General features: G+C 40.2%; 1 protein-coding gene across 1 annotated transcript; it reads right to left on the bottom strand.

Moving 5' to 3' along the window:
• Positions 1–3664: 3664 nt before the first annotated feature.
• LOC111237733 (growth arrest-specific protein 1-like) lies at positions 3665–6253 on the bottom strand. The gene has a single exon (XM_022766942.1). The coding sequence runs from the start codon at positions 5666–5668 to the stop codon at positions 4886–4888; it is 783 nt and encodes a 260-aa protein (XP_022622663.1). The 5' UTR covers positions 5669–6253; the 3' UTR covers positions 3665–4885.
• Positions 6254–13379: the final 7126 nt, after the last annotated feature.

Genomic DNA, 13379 nt, shown 5'->3' on the forward strand with positions numbered 1-13379 from the left:
AGCAACATTTTAAGCAGCGAATATATCAAATGGCTGCCACAAACAGTCAGGTAGCAAAGCATTCTCTTGGTGACAGTGGGATTAGTGCTGCAGGTTTTCTCTCAGGACCCGAGGAGTCGGGGCTGCGGCTTGAGTAACTGGATTACAGGCCTTTTTCTCATTTCAAAGGGTTGTGAACTCAGCAGAGGTCTTGCATGATGAAATCAAAGTGGCAGCTGAAATAGATGGGAGAAAAACAACAGGAGTTTCTTGAAAGTCTCCTGGCATCGGCCAAGCAGCTAATGAGAGAGATGCAAAATCAATGATCTTTGCTTTGGCGTGTCACCGGCGTCTCCTTCGAAATGGCACGAATTCAGAGAGCGATCCCCACGTGAGGCGCGAGGAGGAGAGCATCCTCTGCAGAACCGAAATAACTTACAACACCGAGAACACATTCCAAGTGAGAATCACTAGAAGCAACACGCTTCTTTTATAACTACCTTTTAAACAAATGTGCGCCTAAGCTTACGGCAGGAGCGCAGAGGGGAGTCGAGGTGGAGCCCATTCCATCGAATACCCTGTGGTAACTTTAGGGGATTATTTCCAAATCCTTTCAAATGAACTTTCCATCTCAGTGCCTCCTCCTCCGTCTCAGCCATTCCAACTGTCCAACCGTTTCTACATCACTCTCTGCACAACCTCGCATGGAGCCAAGACCAAAACAAATGCCTGTGAGAAATATGGTCAGCACACATCAGGAGTATGGAGCTCCCCTTCAAGGCCTGAATATTGGGAATATAGTTTAGTGGAAAATAGTCAAGATACAGAAAATTTTTTAATTTTTTTGGACCTTACATACCATGTTTAGAAGGACTAAAATCACAACAACATATATGTTCAAGCCTCAAGTCCTTAGAGAACACACTGAAACACAGACGCATTTCAGACTCTTTGTTTTGATTGAGGATTTTTTTTTTTTTTTTTTTTTTTTTTTTTTAAAGTAAAACAAGTTCAAGCTGAATAGGTTCCATATAGGTTTTCCATTTACCTCTCCTCGAAAAAACACCAGCCCAACCGATGCCAGGACTTAAGTGAAAACACTGCGAGGAAAAGTAGGGCTAAGGTCAAATATTCCATGTTGTCAAATATCCATAAGAGTAATAGAGAAGTCATGTGACTATGGAAACTTATTCAGCTTACATTGTTGAATAAATGTAGAGGAAGGCTGGAAAAGAAAAGAAAGTAATAGTAAAATAAATGAATAGAATAAATAAATAAGTACTGTCAGGATTATAAGAGATCCCATTACAAGCATTGAACCTCCAGCGTCAGTGGTTGAGAGAGCTGCAGCTTTGTAAACACTGTGCTGTGATATGCATGGGGTGAAGGGGTGAAGTGATCTGCATGGGGTGAAGTGTGGGCCGTTTTGTTCGGGAGGCCAAAGAAACAGAGCTTGGAAGTGAAGTGAACTCACTGAAGCAAAGTTGATGGCAGAGATACCTTACACACGCTCAAAGAGCTGGAACACAAACAGCCACAGTTTGTAAATTAAACCCACAACCCCCCCCCCCCCCCCCCCCCCCAACACACACACACACACACACACACACACACACACACACAGAGAGAGGAGAGGAGGGCATTTCAACAGCAGCTTGTTGTCAAAATCAGCTGTGATAACTTTTCACTTTTTGGAAGCTCTGTTTGTGGCTGCTGCATTTATTCAATTTGAACTAAAATAACACTTGATGCTTTAAACCCCCCCAAAAAAATTTGCCATGTGAGCACAACAACACAATCAAATGTATTCAAGCGCTCATTGTACACCACTTCAATTTTATGACAAGCAGGCCAGTTTTGTGAGATTTTTTGCGCCTCATTCATCCATTCACACACCGTGCATTATTATAGCCTAATCATCGCATGCTGCGCTTTTTCTAAGTGCTGAAAACTGCCTGAACAAATGTGAGAGGCAAAAGAAAGACAAGGAAAAGGAGGAGGAGGAGGAGGAGGAGGGGAGGACAGAGTGGGCTACAGAACTATTCTCCTTCTGCTGGAAAGCTTCATGCACGGCAGACCGCATACCGTCACTGTAAGAAAGGTATTTTATTTAGGAGCCAGGATCTGGGGATATTCTTTTTGCAATAAGTATATACAGCATAGCTTCAGTTTCATGTAACTTCTGTGCTGCAATGTTTAAGCTGTATTCCTATTTGTTTTTTTTTTTTTTTGGCAATTTCTTGAAGCAAAAGTACTAAAATAAACTGATGCAGGTAGAAAAAGATAGTTTAACAAAAACACAGGGGATGTTAACTGAGGATTTGAGGTAAAACAACCCTCGCCAAGCCTGTCATTTGTTTTCTTCTTCTTCTTTTCTTGCAGTGGAGGGTTGAGACCCAAGCGGCAGCAGATCGTTCCCACATGCTTCCCCGCCGCTCGGCTCTCCAGAGGTGTCAAGCCAGCCTGAAAGAATGAAGTGCCTCCCTATTGTGCTACCCAACTATTATGTGCTTAACATTTCCATGACAAAGATGCCACTCGACTTCTCCTCCATCCATTCAGCTGGAGGGCTGTTGTCCCCCCTCTAATAAAACATTTTGCAGCAAATCATTGATTTAAAGCACCCGAAGTCGAGCAGAGGGAGGGCGGGCATGATCTGCATGTCTTGAAAATAATACTTCTACAAATAACAATTATAAACACATACTTTCAGTAGAAGCTGCATGCATCGGTATTTAACTAAGAGACGGAATAAATACAACTTGTAGCGTGCTGCATGTAATTGCAGCCAATTAAAGGAATAATCCATAATTTAAAAACAAAGTTGTCCAAGGAGGATTTAAACATTACTCCTACTATGACAGGTCTGTAAATAAATACATGGAGTGACAACTATATTTCTGATGCAGTAAAAGGTTTGTTTACATTAGTAATGTTTGTAAACACTGGAGTAATACAGTAATATTTTTTAATTATTCTGAACGGAGAGACACTCAAACTCCTAATTTCCCATCTATTATTCAAATGATTAAATTACACGTAAATATAATAAGGTATATAATAATAAAATGTAAAAAAAAAAAACAAAAAAAAAAAAACATTAAAAGTCCATGACTGTAAATTGTGATATCTGAGTGCAGAGACTGTGGGTGGGGGGAGGGGGGAGAAGGTGACAGCTGCTTCTGACAACAGCCAGGTAAATCAACACAATGCAGGTCATTAGGCTATCAGCCAGCAGAGGAGGCCGGCCTGCGTTTGAAATGAGCCTGTATCTACCAGACTGTAGTTACAGAAACAGGAGTGTAAGAGTTTGTTACACTGCTGTATGTGACATGATGGAGGTGAAAAATAAGAGTAAAAATCATGTCATACACTGCTCAGAATAAAAATAATGTTAATGTAATAATGTTTAAATGAGTGAATTAGATATTTCTGTTTTATCTACATGAGCAGCAGGATGAATATACTGTATAGTATTAACTTTTAAACCAAACTAAGGAGCATAACCAACATACAGCACTATAAATAGTCTATTATAGAACAAAATATACTGTCATTTCATTCACAGCTGATCTTAACTACTGTGCAAAGCTTAGTGGGATTTAAGAACTAAAAATAAGAGTGTGTAAAATAAAGATTCACACACACACGTCAGATTTACATTATGTTTATTACCTAACCAAACTGTATGCATTAAGCAAGTTACTCCACACTGGTGTAACTTAAAGGGGAGAAAGAGTATTCTGAGAATTTAAAAAAAGAAGAAGCATAAACTGATGCTTTTCTGTCAGCCAACTGATTTTCACTCATACTGCCAGTGTCTTTGCTTTTCATAACTGATATCATAACAGTATTTTTGATCATGCTTATTATAACAAAACAGGACTGTTTACACAAATCCACATTAAATTAGCAATATATTGTGTTTTAAAGGTTTTTGAACTCATTAAAAACCATATTACTATTTTTGAATGAAGGCACAGCATCAGGGAAGTAATGTGGCAAAGATCAACAAATAACTCACAGTCAAGAAAGTTATCTTCAAGTTTCCTTTATGCCTTCTATAAAAGTATATCATTGAGGCAATCATACAGTGGATTTAGACATTTCTTTCTCTAGGCCATAAACAGTGAATAAATCATCTCATAGCCTAAAACATAGAGGATTCTCTGGAAAAAAAAAATCTATATAGGCTATACACATATATACAATGTACATTATCTTTGAAGAGAATACAGTCTAAATAACTTCCCTTTAAAGCTGGAATTCTCAGTCTTTTATTCACATGATGGACATTTGGATGTAACTAGGTGGCATGTAATAAATTACTGTTTCACTTTAACTCCTAATCTATTTACAAGTTCATAGATTCCAGCATTAAATACTTGTAAATCAGATAGCTTGGTGCCAATGGCAACAGTCTATCATACAAAAATAGTTCATATCTTTAAAAAAAAAAGAAAAAAGAAAAGAAAAAAGAAAGATTGGCAGTGCACAGCATATACTGATCAAGCGTTGCATTGTTACCAAAACAAACCAACTGTGTCTCTATCATGAAAACTTTACTATCAGTCTGTGACTGTGGAAAAAGTAGACACTCCTGTTTAGCTTATCACATAAGCAAAACATCTGGAGAGCAGAGGAGTGGTGTGATTTGATAAAAGAGCAGCCCTGGAGCTCGGACAGTTTAAAACATCTTTCCGGGTTCATTTGCATAGAAAATATCCTGATTTGATATCCTTCAGCGTCTACAGCTCTTAATTCAAACGAGGCCTGCGGCCAAAACACCCTTTCCTTTTAGTCTTTGAGGCTCTAACCTCTCACAATAGTTGCAGGTCAATGAGTGACAAAAGTTTAGATTGCCTTTTATCTGAACAATAGTAGGGGCAGATTATGAACCTGGGGATTAAATGAGGGGCAACAGAGCCAAAATGGATGCCAGCAGGGTCAAAACACAGCGGGCCGTTGGAGCAGAGGCTCCGCTCTCCGGCTCGTCCGGATAATACGGATCCGACGTGTCTTCATCGCACTCTTGATCCTGGTCGTTGCCGCTGCTCTCGTACCTCTCGGTGGACTCGAAGCACAGCGCCTTCATGCTGCTCTTGACGAACTCACAGATGGCCCTCTCCGTCCCGTCGCACATACAAGTGTCCAGCTGCTGACCCTTGGGTATTTTACGCATATTGGCTATCACATTCCGGCAGGCGTTCGTGCAGACCGCCCCGCTGAAAAGTTTCCCGCAGTGGTTCAAATAATCGTGCATAGCGGAGTTGCACTGCTGGTCTCTCTCGCACTGGCGCCGGGCTTCCGTGCAGCCAGTGCTGGTAGTCCTGGGCAGGCAGGGCTCGATGGCCCGTTTGGTGCTGGTGCACACCACGTCGTGGGCGCAGCTGCAGTCCTCCAGCGCCGGTCCGTTTTTGGTCAGATTGAGCTGGACGAGCGAGGAGATGCAGTGGCTGGGACACTTCTTCCTCTCCCCGCTCAACACGGGGCCACATGCGCGCGTGTAGTGTTCATATGCGTAATTGCAATCGGGCTCGGCTTGGCAGTTCATGATGGCTTGCCAGCATATCAGCCGCCGACCGTGGGACGGCGAGGCCACGGAGAAGTAGCCAAAAAACAAAAGCACACAACTGAGAGTGAAGACAGACCTACAGACGCTCCGTGACAGTGCGCCAGGGGCTGCCATTCTTCTGGCTTCAAGAGACCGTAAAACTCACAGCAGTGTCATATGTAAAACTTCTACACTACTTCCACGGAGAGTGTCTTCACTGGAGACTGTTATTTATTCCGAGGCAGATGGTGTGTGATAGGCCCGTGTGTGGGCGTTCAACAGGCTGGCAGTGCACTGTGTAATCCCGGCTCCATACACCCGTCAGCGCTGATCCATTTGAGCCGGATACTTGAGCGAACCTCCCGTTATCCATACATGATTGGGGCGAACACTAAAATAGAAACTCAGGAGATTAAGAAAAGAGATGTTCTCCATAAGTTGGGAAGAGTTTCTGCAGCGGCTTATTCCATCGCAGTGATTCAGAGTTCGTGCAACAAAACTGTCTCCAGCTCAGCGATCCCCTGTTGCCTACTCTCTCCTCGCGGGTTTCCACCTAAAACCGAAGCCGGACAAGTCCAGAGAGCCCTTCGGGAGACCGCGCTGGATCATTTAGCAGTCCTTCTGCGCACGGGAGTGCAAACAAATCGTGCATGGGGAAAAACAACAACCCTTATGGGTCGCAAAGTGGTCCTCTACTCTCTCCCCCTTTGAGCATTTGTCTTTCTGTTCCTCGGCCCCCTCTCCACACATTAGCGAGGTGCCTCTCATTGGTTGGGCCACTTGTTGTGGGTTTCTACGTAGTGATGGGCGGGAGTTTAGGGTGGGAGGAAGATGGTCTTGAGAAATACTAGGTGAGGAGGGATGAATGTGTTGGAGAGTAAATTGAATGGAGAGAGCAGTTCTCCCTCTTTAGTACAAGGGAAACTGATTTTCACCACGTTTTATGAGCCTAAAAATAATCATTCATAAAAAGGTACAAAAAGTTTCTCATAATGGAGTTTTAAGAGGAAACACATGGTTTCTTATCAAAATATTGTTATGGATGGATGGAGTAGCCTACTGAATAAAGTGTTGTTTTTCCGTTCACAGCTTTGGGTTCATAATGTTTAATTTACACTACTGTTTTTTTTTTTTAAGTAAATTTGTGAAGTAGTTAATGAACTATTGTTAAGCCAATGCACTCTGATGTGAATTTACAGCCCACAAACAAAGCCGTAGTGTTGATTTTACCCCTGACAGACAATGAGAGGAGACAGAGGAGGAAGGAGATGCAACAGGAGATAGATAGGCTAATGGATAATGACACTGTGACTATGCTGCTGTTCAATAATAATTTGAACTCCCCAACTTCATGCTAATGTGTGCAGCAACCTCAATGATAATTTAATCATCCACATCCTATTAACTCTTCTTCAGCAGAGCAGCTGAGTACAAATTAGCCGTGGTGTAAGAGGGCACTCAGTGAACATCATTAACTATAATCTCTCATTAAGGCGAACTTCTCACATATTATTATTGCACTACATCTTACACTGTCAGGTGTTAAGCTGGTGTGAATCAGAGCTCGAGCACTTTTATTTGCTTAACATGTGACATGAATCCTAACCAGAGTCGTCGCAGGCTACTGATACCAGTTAAACCTGCGCGACTTACCTGTCTGTGTCACTTAGGGATTTTTTCCATCTCCATTATTATCTCTCGGTGTGAAATACCTGTCAAGATGTTGCACAGTGCAATAAGGAATAAATGTGGGCAGACAGAAAGTCAAGCCAGTTTTTCTCCTTGCCTGCCATCAGTCATAACATCTTACATCTTTGCAGTCTGGTCAGTTGTGGATATTTGTGGTAAAATTGGAAACACTTGCTTCTTCTGTGACGGATTTCTCAATTCATGATTGATGAATAATTCTGAAAGAAAGATTAGATGTCTGTGGCTCCTCTTTTCCGAGGGATGGATACCAAAATCTAAAGTTTACAGCTGTTACCTCCGTTATGTTTTCACCCATGTCTGTTTGTTTATTCATCAGAAAGATTACTCGAAAAGTATTCAACCGATCACACCAACCTCGGTGGCATGGGAAACAGGCGGATGCAGGAATTTTTTGATCCCTTTCTTTAACATTGGATATAGGGCATCTTTTGACACTTTCATAAATTTTTTAGGCAATAATGTATGGATCGTGATGTGAAAAATCAGACATATTTATCTGTGAGTTTGTACAATTTGTTGCAGATCCAGATGATAATCCAGATCCAGATCCTTCCACCAGAGAAGAAAATATAGGACTGTTTGGCTTTGGCGGAGGTATACACTCTACTGATACTATTCTAGTTTTGTAGAGTGTTTAAAATATTTTTAACATTATCAAACATCATGCTATTAGTTATGAATGGATATAAGCAAAATATGTCAGTTTTAATGTGTATTATTTATATGCTATTATTAAAGTGAATGACTTCTATGTTGGTGGTGATTCACACTTCAGTTTCTACTCGTGCATGAATGGTGACTGGTTTTAGGATAGAGTTTTTGCATGTTGACTGGTATTGACTGGACTACAGCAATGACAACAACACACAACAGGACTGCAACTAGCAATTACATTTCATTAATGGTTTATCTGCTGAGGATTTTCTTGATTAATCAATACATTTTTTGGTCAATAAAATGTCAGAGAATTGTGAAAATTGCCCATCATTATTTGCCGAAGACAAGTTGGCATAGTCATGTGTCCTGAAAAACCCAAAACCCAAAGATATTCAGACTGCTCTCGTAGGAGACACCAGTAAGTCTTCACATTTCAGAGGCTGAAACAAGAGATTTTATGGACTTTCTTTTGTCTCGAAAAATCATCAAATTTGTTCCAACAAATATTTTCTGTCCTTTTGTTTTTGTTTCAACAACTTTTCTCATGTAAACGTCCTGATTCACAGAGACAAGTTGAGCTTAAGGTTCACAGACATTCGCTGGTTCTCATCACTGCTGCCAACATTAATCTGCTACCATAAAAACACACTACAAATATAGTATGAAAAAACAAAATTGCAGACAAGGTTGCTTGAGGGGAAAGTCAAAATTGTAAGAGCTGCAGCTCAGCTTTTTTAAAACAGCCACCAATGTGTAATTTTATATTTTTTTTCCTTCTAACCATCAAAAATGTCAATGAAAATCTGAATACTTTGTTTTAGAAAAAAGTTTTGACTATACAGCTTCTTTCCAGGAGCTTAGATAGTCACCCTTAGATACCTGCCTGGACCTCATCATCAAAATGACACATGGATGTGTGTGTGTGTGTGCGTGTGTGTGTGTGTGTGTGTGGGTGTGAGTAAAATGATAGCCCACATGTTGACACATGAGCGGGAGGAGGCAGTTTAGTTCTTGAGGCTTGATGTGGATGAGGGAGTCAGGGAAAGAGAGCAGCGAGGGCACAAAGGCTGTTTGTGTTTCGAGCAGCATTCTGATCTCAGGAATGTACCTTTAGGCCACAGCCGTGAGCTTCCCACTGCAAACAATGCACTCAATGTCAGTTACGGCTGGCTAGCACAGACGCTGCTGGCGCTACTCCAAGGTCCCAACTCGTCGAAAATGATGGATACAGGGAACTCAATACCTCAGGAGTCCCTCTCCTGCTTTTCCCTCCAGCACAAAGAATGGAAACACTATGTGCTTTGACAAAAGATTTCCAAACACCAAAGTCTTCATTGTTTCAAGTGCTTTTAAAACAACTGTAATATAAAACAGAGGCAACACCACGCATGTGAGGTATTCATTCATTCATCTTTTTTACTGCATTAGTGTAAATAAAGCAGCAATTTTGCCTTTTAAAGTCCATATTAATTTGCATATTTGGTTAATACGTCTAGGAGAAAAGGCCTCTTAAAAAAACTCATCAACCACATAAAAAATCTTTCATCCTAAACATTTACAGAAGGAAAAAAAAGAAAAAAGGAGCTGATCGAATCATTGAATCATCCAACACTTTTGTCTTTGCCAACAGCTGTATGCTTAAACCAGATGTGCTGCACTGAGAGCTGAGCGTCGTTACTTTGAGGGCTCAATTAAATGTGAGTTCTTGCCGCAACAGTCCAATTAAGGGACAAACATAATGACATTAAAACCATCCCCCGCTGGTGTTCAGAACACTGAGCGCTAGCGAGTGAGCTAGCAGTAAAGTTTTGTGAAGAACATCATAGCAGGCAATTAAATCACGTTGACTGAAATAAAAACATACTTATATTTTCTACAAGGCCCAAGCATTGCCAACTGGTAATATGTAAAATATCTAATATGTTTGCGTATATATTGTTTTACAATATCATTTTTTCCATGAGACTCATTTCAAGTCATTTTTTAAAAGCATGTCTCTGTGTGTGATTTCTTTTTATTTCCATATAACCACATCACAAAAAGGATATATAAGTTTGAATAAAACCAAAGAATCCCACATACTGTGGATCACTTGTACTCTCTTTAACAACTCACTTCATAACAGACAGAACGTCATCAATAAAGTGAATATCAGTGATCAACAGTGGGTGGGTTTTTGTTTCTTTCAAAAATAAAACCGTATTAATGAAATCAAAGACATCTCTGATGCCATATTTTATACATTCTGAGATCTTTGCTGCTGCATTTTTTAAGGGGGCTATATGTAAATTTTAAGTGTTGATGCAGAACGTGGTTTCCCGCCAGGAGCGGGTGGTGGTGTTGGTCATTTGCCAAGGTTATAATAAACTCTGAGCAGCACGACTGCTTCAGGGACAGACTGGGAGCAACAGTGACTCGCTATCAGTGACGAGATGAGCCGATTGTGCACAAGCTAGCTGGTTAGCATGCTAACTTCACTAATGAGTGAAGCTTGATGCTGAACTCGCAATGTTCCTTCAACTGGTAAATAAATGGTTGTTAATGCTAGTGTATGTAGCAATAGAAAAAAAAAAAAGTATATATATGTTCCTTTAAAATTTTTAACCCATCGCTGGTCACAGATCTGCTGCAGCTGAAGTGTTGCAGAGAGCTGTGATGTGAGGATTTCATCAGTTACTGAGTGCGCTGAATCCCAGCAGAGCAGGTCAGCGGTAGTGGGCCTGCACCATGCTGTCTGAAGGAGGAAATATCAGAATACAGGAAATGAGTTGGCAGGAACTATCCATTCAAATTGCTTCCTCTTCAGGGTTTCAGAGAAGTGATAATGGCAAGTGATAAGTTATTTGGAACGAAACCAAACAAGATTAAGGATTCATTTCCTTCCTTATGTCTGCCTGTTAATTTGCCTCTGTTTTGTCCGTCCTCTTCCAGGGATTTGTGTTCATTTGGAAATGCAGAGTGACGCGCAAGTGATTACAACCATACAAGTTGGCAGGTAATGGCATAAAGCCACATAAAAACCACCTATTTTTGACATTGCTAAAATGCTTTGGCTGCAAAAGTCATGAATCCCAGGAAACTGCTTTGCTCTTGGGATAGGAATGAGAAAAAACAACACTGATAAACACTGATATAATACAGTTTTCAGGGAATAAGCACCATTTACTTTTCTCCCTATATATAGTTTGATGTGCTAGAAATTCAAACGTCTTTCCTTTCCTTCTTTAAAATCCTGCTCAACAGGCAAAATGTTAAATGAAGTGTTATGGGGGCGGGATTGTTCCTTTAATCAGTAAGATTAAAGTCATCCATCATGTCAACTAGGCGCTGATCCTCCTGACCTGTTTAACACAATCCACTGCACTTTCAATTCTACAGGATTCAACATCATCTGAAGACAAACTTTCAAAAATAATTACTGCAAGTGTGACCACTTAATAAGCAGCAAAGTATCCTTAAAATTCTTCTTCATCTCAAATCCTCAAAATCAATCAGTGAAGGAATATAAGAACGATGTAATAATCTATTAATTTAAACCGTATCAGAACAACTTTGTTTAGAGCACAACTAAAACTGCCAAATATCCTAGTCAGTATTAAACAATATGTGACAAAATAAAATGAAATAATGAACCTTTCATTCTCATATCGATCTCCACTAATTTGCCGTCTTCTCTCCATTGTCGATATCAAATAAATAGGAACAAAAAGGAAATGGATGTTTGTGTTTTTTGCTTTGTTGTGATAAAAAAGGAAAATGGCGCTGTAATCAAACTTCTATCTTGCACTTGTCTTGCCCCTTAACAGACTTTACTTTTGGTGGCTCCATATCCACACCTTGAGGCCACTCTGCAACAACAACTTTTTTTTTCCTGGATGACAACCTTGTCTGTCTATTGTGGGTGTCTGCTGGCAGGATAATGGTTGTATCACCCCACCCCCCACCGCACCCCCCACCCCCGGCAGCAAAAACACCTTTGGACAGCGTTCATCTTGGCCCTCATGTCAACTAACAGTGAAGTCCATTAGGGGTGGAGCATGTGCTTTTAGAAGTGTAATTACATCCAGGTAACTTCTGCAGTATTTACCCAGACAGATCTCTATGAATCTCTACATGGCCTCCACACAACACATATCACACAAGCAGCTGTTGCAACATATGCTGCTCAGCCGTCAGCCTGCATGAGCGGCTGTTTATACAGGCCTGAAGGCCTTTCATATCACTGCAGACAAACACCAGCACATATGGACCAACCAATAAAGACCTAACCCCCGACACAGACATATGACCTTAATCTCCTAAACATGGAGTTCAGCAAGAAAGAATTTAACAATATAAAAACACAACAAAGCATACACATAATCAGTTAGACCACAAGTGGTAAATATTCCTGATCTGCTGTTGATGAAAGGCTCAGTTTCGTTATACAGAGCAGTTACAGAGAACTGTGACAGTCAAACCTGAACTCCAGTATAAACCGCATGCTTTATTAATGCAAACTATACCTAAAAACCTCTATTCAAGTTCAACACCGTAGATTAATGAATATAAACATAAACATAGTATAAAGAAAGATAAAGGAAAAGTAAGTACTTTAAAGGCTATTTCTTCTTACGATTGTTATGCACCAAAAGAAATTCCTTGCATGTAAAAACCTACTTAGCAATAAACCTGATTCTGACTCTGATTGTGCTAAACCTGATTTTAGATAAACTATACGAGTGGGAAAGGTTCCTGACTTACATCAAAAACTCTCTTATAAAAGAATAACTAAACAGGGACATGGACACATTTTGGTTGGTACTGAAGAAGTGTTGCGGGTCAATACTGTCACAGTGTTTTAATGTTACTTTAAGCTATGTCTTTATCACAGTCCCAGTGTCCCATGAACTGTGTTCATAACAGACGATTCTGCAGGTCACGGTGTATGTCCAATGTCCAAAGTTCAGTGCAGGAAGTAGTGTGTGCTATATGTAGCAAGGCAGAAAGTAAGGGTATGCTGGGTGGGCATGTGGCACATTTAACTTTATACAGTAGACCACTTTGTGTCTTGTTACAGACCCACAATTAATGTTAGTGCCAATGACATCCCATTGTCCTCAAATGTACTTTGTGTTAACTGCTAATAAGTAATAATTTAAACACACTAAACAGTTTTGAATTGAATTACCTCATGATAATGATAATAACATATGATAATGTGCTACACAAATAAATTTACGATGATGAGCATAGCTCTTACTGTGAGCATGTTAGCATGCTAGTATTAGCACCTTAGTACAGCATCACAGACTTGAATAATGGCTGTACAGTCCTTTAGTCTGTTTATTAACTACAACCATACTATAACCATAACTATAATATACTCTTTCTGTAACCTTACACCTGCAATAACTTGGGGGCGTCAGAAACAAGTTGTAAAAATAACACTGATGATGTCATCACCTTATTTGTTAGCAAACAATTGCTTATTTATACA

The sequence above is a fragment of the Seriola dumerili genome, unplaced genomic scaffold (genome assembly GCF_002260705.1).
Source record: "Seriola dumerili isolate Sdu_G_001 unplaced genomic scaffold, Sdu_1.0 BDQW01001090.1, whole genome shotgun sequence".
Taxonomy (NCBI): domain Eukaryota; kingdom Metazoa; phylum Chordata; class Actinopteri; order Carangiformes; family Carangidae; genus Seriola; species Seriola dumerili.

Bases quoted from the DNA above. Each gene is read 5' to 3' on its own strand.
- LOC111237733 (XM_022766942.1), bottom strand. From the start codon at position 5,668: ATGGCAGCCCCTGGCGCACTGTCACGGAGCGTCTGTAGGTCTGTCTTC.